The sequence below is a fragment of the Crotalus tigris genome, unplaced genomic scaffold (assembly GCF_016545835.1).
Source record: "Crotalus tigris isolate CLP2741 ecotype Arizona unplaced genomic scaffold, ASM1654583v1 scf7180000019365.206954, whole genome shotgun sequence".
NCBI classification, from domain to species: Eukaryota; Metazoa; Chordata; class Lepidosauria; order Squamata; family Viperidae; genus Crotalus; species Crotalus tigris.
Genome location: NW_024097501.1, coordinates 145,957 through 164,436, shown reverse-complemented (window position 1 = coordinate 164,436; position 18,480 = coordinate 145,957). Strand labels below are relative to the sequence as shown.

The 18,480-nt window shown below is 39.2% G+C and overlaps 2 protein-coding genes across 7 annotated transcripts in view; one reads left to right on the top strand and one right to left on the bottom strand.

Moving 5' to 3' along the window:
- LOC120316508 (kelch repeat and BTB domain-containing protein 12-like) overlaps nt 1-12,528 on the bottom strand; it is a 54,998-nt gene extending 42,470 nt beyond the window's left edge. The window contains exon 1 of the mRNA XM_039362203.1: nt 12,412-12,528. The gene's annotated coding sequence lies outside the window, so the exon portion shown is untranslated. The remainder of the gene's footprint in view (nt 1-12,411) is intronic.
- The window catches only part of MGLL (monoglyceride lipase), a 100,449-nt gene continuing 93,532 nt past the window's right edge, over nt 11,564-18,480 (top strand). The window contains exons 1-3 of one of the 6 annotated variants that reach the window (XM_039362196.1): nt 11,877-12,081; nt 12,996-13,006; nt 13,581-13,719. In XM_039362196.1, the coding sequence (XP_039218130.1) occupies nt 11,936-12,081; nt 12,996-13,006; nt 13,581-13,719 (296 nt within the window). In that variant the 5' untranslated portion in view covers nt 11,877-11,935. Of the gene's footprint in view, nt 11,843-11,876; nt 12,082-12,112; nt 12,341-12,495; nt 12,518-12,995; nt 13,007-13,580; nt 13,720-18,480 lie in introns of those variants that run through there. The other 5 variants (XM_039362197.1, XM_039362202.1, XM_039362199.1 and 2 more) reach the window with 5 other exon arrangements.

Sequence of the window (18,480 nt, the reverse complement as noted above, 5' to 3'; positions counted from 1 at the left end):
TAAATCTGGCTTCCACATTGACTGCCAGAAGGTTGCAAAAGGGGATCACATAATCCTGAGACCCTGCAACTATCATGGGTCAGTTGCCAAGCTTCTGAACTTTGATCACATGACCATGGGGATGCTGCAATGGTCGTGAGCAGTGCTTTTTTTGTAAAAAAAGAAAAAAGGTGGCAGAACTCACACACGTCATACAACCCGCCTTGTCTACCCTACAAGGTTTACCTTTGTAATTGAAAAAAAACCCTTCAGTTTTTAGCGTATCTAAAAGACTAGGATTTTGTTCAAGTTAAGTTAATACTATTAATGTTATCATGCACAAATCCATTAAAAAAAGGTACCGGAACTCTGGGTGCGTTCTATGACAAAAAAAGCCCTGGTCGTAAGTGTGAAAATGGTCATAAGTCACTTTTTTCAATGCTGTTGTAACTTTGAATGATCACCAAATGAACTATTTTAAGTTGAGGATTATCTGTATTAGAAGAGTTAGGTCAATTTTACTTGTTGCTCTGGTAAAAATATTTTCAATCTGTTTTATTCTAGAAAAAATATTTTGGGTGAAAAAAATATGTATAAACTTGTCCAATTGGTTAATAGATTATCAAGCAGCATAGTTAGGGTATATGATTCCATTTATTATGGAAGAGTCTTCTAAAAATTCATGTTTAAACTATAATAATCAGATAATAATAATATCATCTGATTCTGACATAGTTTAAATATGAATCCTTTGTTTAGAAGACTCTTCCATAAACATATACCCTAACTGTGCTGCTTGATAATATATTAACCAATTGGGTGTGCCCCAACTTCCTGTTTCTGTGATCTATATAAAATCCTTTTATTTACTGTCAGTTTGTGTGCGTGGAAACAGAAGCTTTCTATTTTTCTTTGCCAATGTGTTAAAGCCTGATCTGAAATTACCACTGAGAAGTATTGAAATAAAAAGTTAAGCCTTGCAAAAAGGTTCATTTTAACTACAGCAACACACCCTAAAACATTCAAAAAATGTTTTGAATCCCAGTTTCTTCATTTCCATATTTAATTTCTTCCAAGTTAGTACACAATTATTTGTAAGATTTTATTAATACTTTAGCTATACTAACGCCTAAATATGTGACAGATTTATATGCTATTGGAATCCTAATACTGTGGAAATTTCCTTTTGAATTTTTGTATCCAAAACATTAAATAGTCACAATAATTATAATGAGAAACAATGAGCATTTTATTTTATTTTTGTATTATCCCATCAGTCCTGCAGTGAGCAGAGGGTGGTATATGTAATTCACTTCATTCAAGAATTACAGAATGAAGTAATTTTGAGTGCCCTAAATGTATCACTAAACAATATTTGCAGAACGGAAAGTAAAGAATCTGTCTTACATTAGGAGAAAGTAATATAAAGATTTTCAGAGAGGATTAAATAATAGGCAGCAACTCATGACTTTCTGGGAAATCCTTGAGAAAGTACTGTATCTTTCATGTAACATAGGACCAAGAAGCACAAGAAGTGCTGCTCTCTTATGCATCATTACAGACCAATATGGCTATATTTTACTGTTGTTCCTATTTGTACAACATAATGAGGTAAACAAAATTAAATTGATTTATTTAATTTTTAATATATACATTTTTCTCATGTAGTATAACTTTAACAAGAATGGCAAGTCCAATGTATATTAGGAGGCATTGTATTATAGTTAATTCTTAATTAGGGAACCAAATTTCTATGTACGGTAAATTAAGAGGAACATATCACTCAATTAAACATATTATATGCAAACATGCCATTTCTGAACTGAAAATGTTATTTCTTTTTTTAGCACTGAGATCCCACAAAGTCCATAATTGAAAGAACATGTGATCTGTCTGTTGTTCTTGGCCCATAGCTGTTTGGAATTCTGAGTATGCAACTATGGCTGACCTCAATATCTATGTTTTCAGTCGACCTTGCACTGTTGATCATTCACTTCTTCCTCAGGTGGTCTTTTTGTTTCAGGATTTAAATCAGAATGAATAGCAGGCTATCAGTCATTTGCTTCTCATTAATTTCATCTACATTTGAGCCAAAGAATAAAAGTTGTTATCTGAAAGAGAGTTAATCAAAAGTACACAATATCTAATTGTTACATTCCTTGCATGCCCAGGATTCTTAAGGAGAGTAAGAGGGTTACATAGGGTGGTAAAAAAATGCAAAAAAAATGAATATTGTTATATGGTTAAACATAACATATAACATATTGAATGGAAAGTAGGTAAACACAGGAGAATATTAGTGCAACGTATTTGGTCAGGGTACATTGAGATCATGATTTTTATAATAAATCTAACTTAGTACTTGTATTCTTGCATTACAAATACTACATTTATCCTAAAATGTACAATCTTATGCACACCTTTTGCCTCCATTGTTCATACTCAAAAGTGGGACTATTACTCAGTATGTTTTTCTTTTTTAACATTTGTAGCAGAATGTTACTTACATGAAACCCTCAATGGGAATCCATATACAGCATTCCATATGTTACATGATTTTTTTAAATGTCTGCCCAACAAAAATTAAGTAACTAACTTGAATATTCCAGATGGTTATGGAAATTCAAAAGAAGGACATGTAGTCAACAGTCCTTCAGTTGCTATCCAATGAAGCACTACAAAATTGTAGGGATATTGGCAACCATCACATTTAATGATACTGTAATACATTCCATAATTTAACTATGATTTCTAGTATAGTAAAATAGGGCAAAGCTTTCTATTTACTTTATCCACACTATGCATAATTTTATATACTTCAGTCTTACCTTATTACGTTATCAGACAGTTTCTCAACTCTCCCCTTGGGTATTTTTAGCACCTTTTTTGGTTTTATAATGAACAGTTGGAACTGCAGTGGCCAGAATTATACACAATGTTTCAAGTTTAATTTTATTTTTAACTTATTTTTCAAATTTATATATTACATAATCACAATCCCCAGCATTTTCTGTCTGCATGAAAAATTAGCATGTGTATGAATATATATGTGCACTCATGCACACAGGCTTGTATATTAAGTCCCTATGCAAAATTGTTTCAATGTTTTTCATTTTCAAGATAATGATCTATTTCCTGTCTATTTATGCATTTGGAATTTTGGCTACTCCCATTTTGTTATTGAATACATTGAATAATTTGGTGATATAGGAACTGGTGACAAATATACACTGTAATTCTAAATTTTATTACATATTTTATGTAAATGCAAAAAATTTTCTGGCACTCCCTTTAATTGTAATTGCTTAATTTAATAGCATATTACAATTGTTATTTATTTATGAAGTATTAATATTGTAAGCCATCCAGTGTTACCCTGTGGTAAGATGGGCAGCCAAACAAACAGATAAACAAACAAACAAATAAATTTCTTTTAAAAAAATTGCACATTTCCATCTTGCTTATTACAGAAAATCTAATAATTCCTAAGGCATTTCAGTATATGAAATCACCTAATTTTGCTTTTAACAATTTATTTGTAAATTTAAAAATTCTTATACATGAACTATTGTAAAAAGTAAAAATCTGTTTTGGATTATTCATTAAATTGGGAATACTTTCTGCATTTGTTGTATAGTTGTTAACACTATTTTCATTTCCTCTCTTTGGCGATTGTTCTTTGTTTGCAATCTACCAGGGTACAGTAATTTGTTTTTCAAATTTCTTATTTATTTTACTTAGTTCTTACAGTATTAGAGGTTGCTGGATTTTGATAGGCATCTGAAAACAAAACTAAAAGTTACATTATGACAAAGTTTGAAAAGTTTGCATTTACATTTCTTCAGTATGTTGTACAAAAATACTCTTAAAAAACATACTTAAGTTTTAGGATGCAGCATGGGAACAATTTGAAACATACAAATGTTAATCCAGGCATGTACCTTTATGATTGCTCTCTCGTGGATCATTTCAGCTTTCAAATGCACTAAACAGCTTTCACCAAGCAGTTATGTGCTCCAGAAATTTCTAAATCAAGATATACTTACATAATTCTGGCTGGAAAGACCAGTGCTGTAACTTTGGAAGGTTTTCTGAGGAAATGAGCTCACAATAGGAGTGACAGCATGTTATTTCTGCTTTCTGCATTCTCATAAAAAATGCCATGAAATTTTTTGGGTAGAATGTTTTGACAGAATCAGATGAAAAAGAGCAACACTTGATTGAGAAGACTGAATACATTTATATTTGAGCCTTGGCAAAATGGAGCTGCTCTGCTGAGAAATAGGTAGATATTTTTTTTCCTATGGCAATAGTATCATGTTAAACCTCTTCTGGCAATTTTGCATATTCTCTCACAGAGCAGGTTCAGAGCTTGGTGCTATTTCTAGATCTATCATGACTGAAAGAGGCTCAAGTGGTAGCATGAGGTGCTTTAATCAATTAAATCAGTAAAGAGCAACCTATTTGTGGACAGGGGCCAAGCTAACCTGTTTGAAAAGGCTGATATTAGTAGCTATTAGTAGAACTGTAACATACATAGAGACAAAGGAGTTTGGGAATTTTGTTTTTTAATCCAATATGCCTATTTAAGAGCTTACTGTTTTCCTATATTTCAACCACAAAGTGGCAAGAAATTCAGCTGTCAGGGTTTTTGTTTTTTGAAATTAAACAGATCTGACTTTTATTTTTAAAGCAACTGAAGCTTGTCTTCAAACATCTAAAGGCATTTTTATTTTCTAGTTATTCCTTAGAAATATTGTCAAAAATTTTCTCCACTTGTTTCACAAACCATCTAAAGGGCTTTCTTGCTTCCCAAAAGAAATAGGCCACACTCCTGTCAGCTATCATTTCTATGCCGGCAAGAATAGTTTCATCCAGACATTTTAATATTTATTATAATATTTCTGATTTAACTTATTCACTCTTGTGATAATTTCTACGTTGGTGTTCCTGAAGGTTGTTTCCTTATTTGCTATTTACCCTGCTTTGAGACATAGCTTAATATCATGGTTAAGAGTGGTATAAAAAAGTTCATTTCTTAATTTTCTTCTAAATCATTGTAAAGTATTTATATTTCAGAGACAAGTCGTGTATTCCTAGTGTAGTTATTATTGAATCTACATGTTTGATTTATATCCTACCATTATTTCTTACAGTTCAAGGTGGCATACGTAATGCTCCCTCTTCCTATTTTCCTCATAGCAAACATCCTGTGAGGTGGGTTGAGCTGAGAATATGGGACTGACTAAGTTACCCAGCCAGATTTCATGCCTAAGGGAAGACCAGAAGTCACCTTAACCATAACACCATGAGTCTCTTTAGCAATGGCCTATATACATTGCCAATCTACTCTTCATGTATTATGACAATTATGATAATACTGTTTTTATTAAGGCAGCATATTTCTACTTCTGATGAATATAAGCAGTACAATATAATTTGATAGAAAATCAGAATACAAGTTGTTTTCTATTACTTCTCTCCTTTAAAAAGATATATAAAACCCAAAGATACCTTTTCAATGTTCTATTTTCTAATGGTAGCAGACAATTTGTTTGTCTAAATGACTAGCCAATGGTATCTTATGGGTCCTAATCTAAGAAAGCAGAGAAAACAAGATAACTTGCTGGTATTGGCTCCTTTAAAGTCACCAGCTGTCAATAGAATACACAATCCAAAAGAAAAAGATGAATAGAATACAGATTATGTAAAAGAAAAAGGAAAAAAACTGGCTCCTTCTCACACTAAAAGCTCGTTCATGTGTTTTACAACTTTTGGAATGTCTGGATTTATGCAAATGAAATCTTTATTGGAAAATTTGAATTAATGTTTTAAAGATTTGCATGAATATTTGATACTTTAGAACAAAGGATGGTAACCCAAAATCATATGAAGCAAGAATTATTTACCTTGAAAACTCCAATAAAAGTTTGTAACAGATGTGGCAAATGTTCTGAAAATCTATCAAATTCTTCAGGGTGAAATGAACTGTTGAATTCTTGAGCTCTCAAGAAGTTAATTGTTGCAAGTTGATCTGAATAAAGTAATAGCAGTCTTTTTATATCTTTTACTTTTTTTAGTAAAAGTTAGATTGACCAGGCTTGGGAGTAGTGTTTCTGTACTATAATTTCAGTACAGTCCATCCAAGAGTCCTAGTAGGTTTTTCAGTTGTTTGTTTTCTTTTTTTAATGTTTGTTCTCACTTTATATAAATACCTTTCTCTCTCCCTGTGGTATTGAAGGTCATTTAAAGATCAAGAAAGAGCAGATAAATATATTATCCTCTTGTGATCCTGCCACAGATTTTCCACTAGTGCAGGGGTAGGCAACCCAAAACACTCAAAGAGCCACTTGGACCCGTTTCCCACCGAAAACAAAACACCGGGAGCCGCAAACCCTTTTGATATCTAAAATGAAGATAACACTGCATATATCCTTTTTTACCTTTATTATAGGTGTGTGTGTGTGTGTGTGTGTGTGTGTGTGTGTGTGTGTATGTATGTATACACACACACACACACACACACACACACACAGGTAAAAAAGGATATATGCAGTGTTATCTTCATTTTAGATGTCAAAAGGGTCTTTCTCTCTGTGTCTCTCTCTCTCCCTCCCCCTCTCTCTATCTGCCCTTGGTCTGCCAGTCCTCTTCTCCCACTCTCTTTCTTTCTCTCTCTCTCCCTCCCTCTCTCTCTTTCTCTTTCTCCCCCCCCTCTCTCCTATCTGCTGCTCATCTGGCAAGCTGGCTTCAAGCTGTTCTCCAACAAGCTCAGGGGTAGGCAACCTCGGCTCTTTTATGACTCATGGACTTCAACTCCCAGAATTCCTGAATCAGCATAGCTGGGTTAGCTAGCTCTCTCCTGCCCTTCCTGCTTCCTGCAGAGATGCAGCAAAGAGAGGAGCTCCGCCCAATAAGCTTTTGAGCTCCTCGGAGAACAGTAAGTGCACTCTGTTTTACACACACATGGAGAGAGAGAGAGAGAGAGAGAGAGAGAGAGAGAGAGAGAGAGAGAGAGAGAGAGAGAGAAGCAGGGAAGCGCAATTGCCTCTCTCTCTGCAAATGGCAGAGGAGGCTGGGAGCCACAGGGGAAGGCTCAAAGAGCCGCATGCGGCTCCAGAGCCGCAGGTTGCCGACCTGTGCATCAGTGCAATTAATGTTGTCTCACTAGTATAGCCAACAAGAAGGCACCCAAATAATCAATTTCCTACATGGTCTCCAAAGCTGCAACCCAGCCACCTTTACAATAAACTTCCCTAGAAATGAAAAACTGGATGCAGGTTTTCCAACACAGTAGGTTTATCAATGACCACTTTATGAAAGGATAGACCACTGCCTCACACTTCGTTTAAGGGTGAAATCACACCATTTGCACAAAACTTGTCTTCAAGGATCTGACCACTTTCTTAGGAATAACAGGCTCAAACAGTCCTCAAATAATCACACTAACTCAGCCAATTCAAAGGGACCCGGGTAACAGGAATTTAGTCAAAGCAAATCCAAACAAATTTATCATTAGCACTATGGTAGCACTGATGATGTTACCTAGTTTGGGTAATAAAACATCTGCAAGAAAACATCTTAGCTCAGACAGCCCCAAGGGCCCTTCATTTCAACCTTGAGTTGCAAATATTCTCCTTTATAGGTACCACATTTGGGCATCAAATGCTTCAGAAAACACACAAATGAGAAAAAATTGCCTGCAGGCAAACTTCCACCAAGGAACAACTTTTCTTCCTGCGTGAATGTCTACAACAGCATGCCCTATCTACTAATGTCAAATACAAACCTCCCATCAACTGCATAGCTGGATGGAAAATAGCCCAAGAAAGTGGATGAAAAATGATACAGCTCATGATCACACCTCAAATTAAACAAATATCTGCACACCATAGCAAATCTCAAGGAACAGCTGGAACAGACCATCATACCAGAGAATATGGAGAGACTAGCCACTACTATCATGAGCACTTCCCAGAGACATTCTGGAAAAAGAAAACTAAACTGCAAACCAAACTTCTCAAACTCAACCCCAGAATCAGAAGCACCAGAGCCTGAATAAGTGGTCAATATATCCAGCGGTCCAGTATCCACTGCAGAACACAGGATTCTGCCACAAGGACCCCCCTCCCACAAGCAAATATATTTGTTAAGTGCCTCAAATTGTCTAGTCACCCTGTAAATGGTTTTCTGACTCTAAGAGGGACCAGAAGATCAGATAAACTTTTGGAGTCAGAGATCTGAACTTTAAACAAGGCTGCTGGACGGCAATCTGTAAATGCAATAATTGCATTTTGTGCCTTTGATTGTCATGGATTTGCTATTTGTCTTTCTACAACACTCTATGAAACTCTTCTGCTGTTTCATTTCTCAAAGTTCCTCTGAAAACCAACAGGCCCTCTAAGATCCAAGTGCAGAGAGAGGTCCATGTCTTCATGTGAAACCTATATACAAGTCAGGTAGCCATATATTGTACAGAAAGAACATGTCAAAACAGCAGGCTTCAGATTAGCAAAGGAGTTAGACAAAACTGTATATTCTCCGCTCATGTATTCAACCTGCATGCTGAATGAATATATATATATATTAAGGGAAGCTGGCTTGTAAAATGAACATGGTTTTAAAACTGAAGGAATCTGAGCTATGCTGATGATATTACTGATAGTCAAAATCATAAAACGCCTGTAATAAAAGTCTAGGGAGATTCTCAATCAGGTCATAGTTATTCCAAAGGTGCTTTTTTATGAGGTAATTGTCTCGTGAAAAAACACCTTTGGGACTCTTGTAATAAAAATCAAGGAATGCTTGAAAAAAATGGAACTAAAATTAAATACTATATAAGGACAAACTAGTGACAACAGGTACAATCAGCCTTAGAATTAACAACTAAGATACTGAAGAAGTAAATAGCTTCTGCCTTTTAGAATCAACCATTATCAGTAAAGGAACAAGAAATCAAGAAATATGCCACAGACTGGCCCTTCATAAAGCAGCCATGAAGGCCTTGGAAAAGATATTCAGATACCGTGATGTGACTATGATTACAAAGATTAGAACAGTGCCAGTGACACTCTAGAGAAGTGAAGTCCATGAAGGAGCAAGATAGAAAGAGTATTGACGCTTTGAACTTTGGTATTGGAAAACTCCTGAGAGTCCTATGGACAGCCAATAAAACAAACAAATGGATGATTGAACAAATGATTAGGCTCAAATTATTCTATTTCAGGCACATTATACAAAGACCTAGCTCTCTGGAAAAGGCAATAAACAGCACAGGGAAAGGTGGAAGGAAAAAGAAGATGATCAACAGTAGCAATCTCAGAACTACCTTTACAAAGAAGTCTTTACATCAGATTACCAGAAAACCACACAATCTTCCAGATGGCAATAGCCTCTCTCTCTTCCTTGCCCAAGGGTTGCGGTTGATATGACATCTACTATGTATGTTCTCCCAATTGTTAAGGTCAGATCCATAATTATAGTGGTGGACCTGAACTCTAGAGCTGCCCCCCACAGCTCAAAATCAGTCAGGGACAGATTAAAATTTCCAAGACTGATAAGCCTTGCCTTGTCCACCATCATATTCTAGCAAAGTATTGCTTGAAATAACTTGGTGCTGTGCCATGTAGGACTTTAAGCTGGCCCCAGAAGCCTAATGATAATCAACTGGCAGGGTTGTCTCACTAGTGAGTCTCCCTAACAGCACTTTGGACTAGCCAAAGACAGCCCCATGTAAAGTGTTACAGTAGCCCCTACCATCTTTTTAACTGCACAGTGATTAAATTTAATTGTTTATGTTTGAGTTATTTCAAACATGTAAAACTGTTATTGAACTAATCCTTATTTATTTTTTGCTGAGCATAATCAGCACATTTTATGCTACAACAATCCAGTTGGATATGCCTTGTTTTTAATAGTGACTTGTGGTCAATATTAGAAACAATATCCTGCCTCAACTAGATATCACTGGGAAGTCTGCAAACAGGATGAGGTTAGAAGAACCTACTTTATGTTCTTCAAAACCCATATTGAGAGGCCTGCTGCCTCTGAGGCTGAAGATCCCAGCAATTTATATGGCTGGCATACAGTAAATAGACTTATTCTCTATGAATTTGTTTAATCCTCCCAGAAGGCTAAACAAGTTCATTGCCATTATAACTTCTTGTACTGTCATAGAGCAGTGGTTCTCAACCTGTGGGTCGGGACCCCATTTGGGGTCGAACGACCATTTCACGGGGGTCGCCAAACAAGGCTGTCCACCATTTTTTCCTTTTTTTGGCCACGCCCCTGGCACCCGGTGATGTATAAGTGGTTGGGGGTCACCACAACATGGGGAACTGTATTATGGGGACGCGGCATTAGAAAGGTTGAGAACCACTGGTCATAGAGAATTCACTTGAGTGAATTTCTATTAATCCATCCCATCTCAGCTTAACTGCTGAGCCTGGTTACACAATTATGGGTGAAAGAAGATTCCCTATCTGCTTTTTTAAAACAATGCATAATTTTATAGCTTTTTATTATATTCCAATTTGTTTGCCCCCCCTTTTTTTTACAAGTGAAAGATCCCCAGTCTGTGCTTCCTTTCCTTAAAGGATCTTGCTCTAGTTCTTTTACCATTTTGATTGCCAAGTAATGTCCAGAACTGAATACACCATTCTGTGATAAAACTTCAATTGTGTAATCAATTGTATACATATACTGCCTTTGCGAACACCCTCTTTCTTTCAGGACATGAACATCTTCTCTATTTTTGTGAAATAAAAATTTCAGATAATTTTGCATAATTTTCCAGAAATTCTTATTTCACAAAGATGGAGATGTTCATGTCCTGAAAGAAAGAGGGCCTTCACATTCTCAAACTTTTAATCTTAATTAGGTGCAAAACTCCATTCACCTTTAAATGTTATGATCTCTCTTCTGCACTAGCAATTTTTAGTGTCACACAGTGGGCACCGTGGCCTTTACACTGATCTTGTTGAGGGAAAATATTTCAACAGTGATGGGGGTAGGTCAAATATTCTATAAATTGCCAGCAAAGCAATGTTTTTCAGCCCAACTCAACCTCATAGGCTTGTGGGGAAAATAGGAGGACGAAAGAGTAAAGATAGTCCTGGAGATACAACCACAGTTGAGCCCAACATTTCTGTTGCTAAACAAGACAGGTGTTAAGTGAGTTTTGCCCCATTTCATGACTTTTCTTGGTGCAGTTGTTAAGTGAATTACTGAAGTTGTTAACATGGTTGTTAATTGAATCTGGCTTCTCCCCATTGACTTTGCTTGTCAGGCGGTCACAAAAGATGATTCCATGACCCCGGGACACTGCAAGTCAAAAATATGAACCAGTTGCCAAACATCTGAATTTTGATCATGTCAACACAGGGACGCTGCAACAGTTGTTAAGTGCGAGAAACGGTCCAAAGTCACTTTTTTCAGGGCCGCTATAACTTCAAACTGCCACTATACAAACGATTGTGAGTTGAGGACTACCTGTACTGGTATGCTCCATGAAAAAGCAGGATAAAAATCTGAAAGAAAACGTTTAGTGATGAACAACATTCACACACACTCCCCCCCCCCCGTGGTTCAGCACTAGTCTTCTCCTCCAGGGCAGAAAAGCTACAAGGCGTCCGGCTTTATGTAGCTGGGGACGGAGAGCAGCTGTTCGCTTCCCAGGATCAATTCCCAATTGAGGCACCGGGAGCGAATCAGCAGCAGCAGCGCGCACCGAGCTCCTTGAAGTCCGACAGAGGCGCGCGCCGACGCTGTTGCACGAGCGCCCGTCCAGCTCCGTACTGGGCAAAAAAGACCCGCCCCTGCACCTAAGGAAACCATCTGGTCGCAAGCTTGGCGTGGAAGAAAGGTCAGCGCGGCCACAAGTGAGCGCTGCTGGGGAGCGCCTCCCGTTGCCGCTCCTCCTCCCTTTAGGCGCGCCTGCCTTCCCTGACAGGAAAAGATGCATTTTTATTTGCTGCGCTTTAGAATAAACCTCCAGGGCCTCAGCCAGTCTCTCATTCACAAGCGTGTGAATGAAGGAGCGCTTCGGCGCCTGGCAGCACCAGCCTTGACAGGGCGACAAGCGCCAACTCCTCCCAGCACCTGGTAACTAAGCCCTTCCCTCCTCCCGGCTGCCTCCATTGCCCCAGCCCAGAGTAAGCAGCGTGCGCTTCCATTGGGCACGGCTCGCGTTCCCTTGCTGAGCGGGTCGCGGGCGGCCAGAGCTTTGGCTGGCTGCTTCTTTTCAAAGCCTGCAAGCACCGTTTGTGCGCGCTACGCGCCGACCTGAACCCGAGCAGAGCCTCGGTTTTTAAAATAAATCCTCGGTCCTTCTTGGATATTTTCGTGCAACCCTTTCTACAAGGTAGTGGGAGGACACCCAGTTATTTTCCCAGAGATGGCAGGGGGGGGCGAATCCCTCCTCCCGTTCCTTACCGTTCGGCTCATCCCTCTGTTACTTGCATTTAGTTTGAAAGCAACCTGCAGCCAGCCCCGCCTGGGAAGTTTCCGTTCTGCTGCTTCTCAGCTTAGCGCGTTCAAGGTGCCTTTGATAAGTCTCTGTGTGTGTTTGCCTGGTAGCCGCTGCTAGAAATCGGGACTGTTGCTTTCCTAGCTCTTCATCGCAGGCAACCCCCACCTTCCTCTTCCAGCCCACATACCCGATTTGCTGGAGATGAAGGGGAGGGAGTGATGAAATAAATAAATAAAGAAGTGGTAAATTGATTAAGACTAGTTTCCTCTTCAAACGGCGGCTCGGGAGAGAAAGAAGCATAGCGAAAGGCGATCCGAGGCGGCGGCCCAAAGAGCTTGGGAAGAAGGGGTGGGGATCAAGAGCCTTGCTCTTGGCAGCGGCGAAGCTTTGCTGCCTTTTGCAACGGCGAAGGCTTGATGCCAGGCGCTAGGGGTGCTGGCTGTTAGGGGCGCTTCTGCAGTTCGCCGTCAGCATGCACGCGCGCTCTATCTTGACTGCATTTGACTTATAATGCCGGCTTTTCTTTGGAATGCAAAACCGTGCACAGGATGAAATCAGGTTTGTTACGACTATTCTTTGTGTGTGCGTGTGGGCATATTTTAAAAACACTCCCGGCCTTCTCCCCCCCCCCCTCCCCAGATGTCAGAAACGATCATAGCAACAAGACAGCGGTAGTCACCTCATTACAGGGTGTCTCGTGCTCATCTTTTGATAATGTTTTTTTTTTTTAAAGAGAGATGATGAATCTTTTATGCAGCTGGCTTCTTGGAACCATCCAGGAGCATCCCAATTTGCAGTAGATTGTTGCTTAGAAGAAATGCAGGTTTTTTTTAAAAAAAATATAACGATGGTAAATAAACACAGGTGGAGGGTGGGGGGGAAGGCAGTAAAGAGCCTGTGTGGGGAGGTTTTTTTTTCTTGCTTTTCCCCCCTCTGAGAATTTTTCCCCTAGTTCTTTGCCTCACACAGAGAGTCTTCAGTCTGAAAAGCAGCTGCATGGGTTTCTTTATCTTTGAAAAGTAGAACAAGTTGAGTTAGGGGTTAATTCCTTTCCTTCTACTAAGCAGATTCTTCCAATAGCAGTCCTTCCACCTGTTTTATTCATGTCTTGATTTCTTCCCATGTTTTGCAGGTCACTCTGCCAGAATGCCAGAAGAAAATTCTCCACGGTCGACTCCCCAGAAAATCCCATATCAGGACCTTCCTCACTTGGTCAATGCTGATGGGCAGTATCTTTTCTGCAGGTACTGGAAGCCAGCTGCTACTCCAAGGTGAGCTCTGTTTAACAATGCATTTGTTGTCTATGTGATAAATACATCATTGATTCAGTTCCAGTGCTATTTGTTCAACAGTCCATGGAATGGTAGAAATGTCCTTGCCCCAAACAATCTCTTAGCAAAAGAAACCTTGATCCCTTAGCATTTGCACTAAACTAAAGCAGTAGATTGAAATCTTGCTCTTGAATATATTCCTAAACCCACCCAAGTGCCTGTATATTTCTGCAATAAGAGAAGAACTGGTTATTAATCATTCAGCCTCCTACTCATGAGAATAGGACTTGTTACTTGCATAAGTAAAAGCAATTCAGATGAGTAAGGTTTGACAATTTGGATAATTCTCTCTTTCTGTCTTTCTCTTTTAATTCAGTGAAATGAAACAGTAAACCCTGTGTTTTGGCATTGAAATAGGTATTTTAATTGGGCGGTATTATATTCAAAAGACAGATATGTGAAGCCTAGTCTAGGTCAAAACTTCAGAGCCCTGTTAAAATTGCTATAAATCTGTCTTTGGTAGCTAGGTTTTTCAATTTACGTATCGGTTACAATTTGTCATTTACTGACATTCTTCTACTGTATTTTGGCTTTAGGGCTCTAAATACACAAAATGGACCTCTAATACACAAAATGTATTTACAGTAATTTAAGAAGTAAATGATTGGCCATTAGGTAATTCTATTTTCATAATCCCATATAAAATAATGTCTTTGTACATGTAATGTATAATTCAGAAAGCCTGGTATGTATCCTGAATGAAGATATTGTTTGGATTTTCTCATTTTTTTCTGTGTTAGGACTTATAATAACTGTTGGTTCTATTTGAGGAGTAGAGTAATGTACATAAAAAGGTGACACGATTGTTCAGAATGATCTTTTTTAGTTTTAGATTGCAAAGCAATCTCCAATTTTGGAAAATAATTATCCCAAAGCAGCTCTTCTATTTTAGTAGATTTTAAAGCATTCTGGCTTGAGTAGTTAATAAACTTTGTATGATGCGCTAAAAGATTCATCAGAGGATAAAGACAGAAACACAAGTCAAATCAGGGAACATTCTAACTTATTTTTCTAACAAGAAGAGTGGCCCTGGGAGTAACACGATATAACAGCTTCTGCATGGCCATCTCCAGTTTTCATACTAGTCTTTTGGGAGGGGAAGGGTGTTTCTTTCATTCCTGTGAATTTATGGACAGGTTGCAAGACACATAGAACTATTGATTTTAACTAGGTGGATGTTTTACGAAAGCTTGTGGTATCAGTTACTTAACGGGTATATGACATTTATGAACCACAGAAGTTAAAGACGAATCAAAGTGCTCCTTTCAACAAAATATGTCTTTGCCAATTACTTGGGGATTGTTTTCTTTACCATAATGTACTGTTTTCCATATCATTTCATGTATGATTTATTTAAAAATCCATTCATCTAATTCAGGGCCCATCTTAAGCCTCTGACCTTTCACCTAGAAACCAAACCTGAAGAATCTTTGTGCATTGTTCCCTTCAGCACCCAAAGTTATCCTCCAAAACAGAACTTCAGAGTCATTTCAAAAGCATTGCTTCAACAGCTCGTGCCTTTTTTCCTGGCTTTGTGTGCTTTAGATGTATGCATTGAGGGGCTTTTTTCTAAGTCCTGCTAAGGTCAGGGGACAAAGGTAACATGATTTGGCACTGCCTTTGAAGCATCTCTTTGGGTCTGGCTTTGACTATATGTTTCATACAGTAGCTTCATCAAGCCCAGTGAGAAAACTTTTGGGCAATGCTTGTAATGAGAGTCCTGGCATCTTCCTAAAGGTTTCAGCCATTGTACAAATACAGTTTTGAAACAAGCTTCTTGTTTGAAAATTATCCTGTTCCTATTATAATGCTAATTAACCATTAACTGCCTACAGTGTTCTTCAGTGAGTTGCTGGACTGCATTCCCCATTTTGTGTTTAATTTCTAAGCAAATTAGTGTTGTTCACATGAGTCTTTGATCAAGAAATGAAAGGATGGTAAAGAAGTGGAAGTTAGAACTTGGCATTTCAGGCCTCTGGTAGCTTGTCTGTTAGAGCTTTGCATACCCCAAGTGGTTAATTGATAGCAAGTGTCCTGGTTTTTGAAAACAAAGTAAACATGATCAGTTCTGTTCACTTACAAGTGGCTCTTAACTGTGTGGAACCATTTATTTTTAGCCTCTATTGTATTGTGCTGGCAGGGTTTGAGAGGGAGATTATAGGTTGCTGGAGAATAATTTGTCAACTGCAGCCAACTTTCATGGGACAGTCATGAAATGCACGGAGAAAGAAATTGTCTTCTACTATGTGGTAGATTTTCATGACTCATCTGTAGAAACTCTGAAGATTTGCTATGCTTTAAATGATGAATGGCACGAATTGGAGGTCAGCCTTGCATCATTTTTACAGTGCTATTAATCTGACAGAATTTCAGATATGGATGAAGAATCAGTTGTAGTTATGTTAGCTACAACACAAGAGATTTGCATTCATGTTTCTTCTCTTGAGTATAGGCCACTGGAATTCGTAAGAAAAAAACTAAGAGCTGCTAGACTTCCTGTAGTGTGAGAACTTTTGAAGCTTTCCTATGCAAAAGTTGTTTCATACAAATACCTCCCTGCATGAAAAGGAACAAAAAAATAAGCCAGCATATGTAAGCTTTATCAGCATGCTTCCTCTATCATTCACAATGTTACATTTGAAGATATACAGGTTTAAAAATGTGCCAGCCATTTGCCAAAAGAAGTTTTGACTGTGCATGCATCTTTTCTCTGAATTTCATTTTTTTTCCTGAGGAAAAAAGTAATATATCTAAAATAAACACATAAAATATTTTTGCTTAAATAGTGTAGAACTTTCTCTCTCTCTGGCACATTCAAGTTAGGATTAGACATTCATTTTTTTTCTAAATACAGAGTTGGAAGGGCCCTTGGAGATCTTCTAATCCAACCCTCAGGCAGGAAGCCCTATACCAATGGTGGCGAACCTATGGCACGCATGCCAGAGGTGGCACTCAGAGCCCTTTCTGTGGGCACCCACGCCATGCCCCAGAGATGGCAACCATCCCTCTTCAACCAGCCACCCGCTAACTCGCTGAGGTCCCACGTGGCCGGATGCATCCCAGCACGGCTGATTTCCCTCCCCCCCTGTCCCATCCCTCCTGGCCTCGCATGCTCTCCTTTTCCCAGGCACTACCCACTGCATCACCTCCTCAGCTGTTGGTTGACCGTCCAACTCAGAGGCGGTTTTTCTGAATTGCTGGCAGGCTGCAGAGCGCCAGAGTGTGCCGGTTGAGGGGCCGGCAGGCTGTGGCTGCTGACAGACATTGTCAGCCCCCATTGGGTACCAATGGTGTCAGGCAGCAGCCGGCCCGGCCCCTGCCTTGCCTTGCCCTGTGACAATAGCACCCCTACCCTGCCTCACCTTATCCCGCAGGACAAGCCTCCTGCCCACCGTCCCATCTGCCAGAAACCCCCTGGATCTCCCCCAACTTACTTGATAAGATAGAAAAATGTGGGGTAGACAGAATCACCACCAGATGGATCTGTAGCTTGCTGGCCAGCTGTACTCAGCGAGTAGTCCTCAGTGAAACTGTATCTACATGGAGGGAAGTGTGTAGTCGGGTGCCCCAGGGCTCTGTTCTGGGCCCATTGCTCTTCAACATCTTCATCAACGATTTGGACGAAGGGATAGATGGGGAACTCATCAAATTTGCAGATGACACCAAGCTGGCAGGAATAGCCAACACTCCAGAAGACAGGCTTCAGGTACAGAAGGATTTGGACAGACTTGAACACTGGGCACTATCTAACAAAATGAAATTCAATGGTGAAAAAAGAAAGGTTCTACATTTAGGCAAGAAAAACCAAATGCACAAGTACAGCATAGGTGGCACCTTGCTCAATCGTAGTAACTGTGAGAGGGACCTCGGAGTCCTAGTAGACAATCACCTAAATATGAGCCAGCAGTGTGCTGCAGCTGCCAAAAAAGCTAACACAGTGCTAGGCTGCATTAACAGAGGGATAGAATCAAGATCACGTGAAGTATTAATACCACTTTACAATGCCTTGGTAAGGCCACACTTGGAATACTGCATCCAGTTTTGGTCATACGATGTAAAAAAGATGTTGAGACTCTAGAAAGAGTGCAGAGAAGAGCAACAAAGATGATTAGGGGACTGGAGGCTAAAACATATAAGGAACGGTTGCTGGAATTGGGTATGTCTAGTTTAATGGACGAGGGGGGACATGATAGCAGTATTCCAATATCAGGGGCTGCCACAAAGAAGAGGGAATCAAGCTATTTTCCAAAGCGCCTGAAGGCAGGACAAGAAGCAATGGGTGGAAACTATGGGTTGCAGTTTGGGCACTCGGTCTCTAAAAAGTTCGCCATCACTGCCCTATACCATTTCAGACAAATGGTTGTCAATCTCGTACAGTGTTGGAGCATTCACAACATCTGGAGGCAAGTTGTTCCACTGATGAATTGTTCTGTCAGGAAATTTCTCCTTAATTCTAGGTTACTTTTCTCCTTGATTAGTTTTCATGTCCTTCTTGTCCTGCCTTCAGGTGACTCTCTCTTCTTTTTGGCAGCCTCTGAGATATTAGAAAAAGTACTGTTATCATGCACCCCTAGTCCTTCTTTTCTCCATTACAATTAATGTTAAAGGCAGGCACTGAAAAAGCAAGTGATATTAGAGTGAAATTTAGTTAGATGTACAGACAAGAATAATGACTATTCCCTAAGTTCAGTTTACACTTAC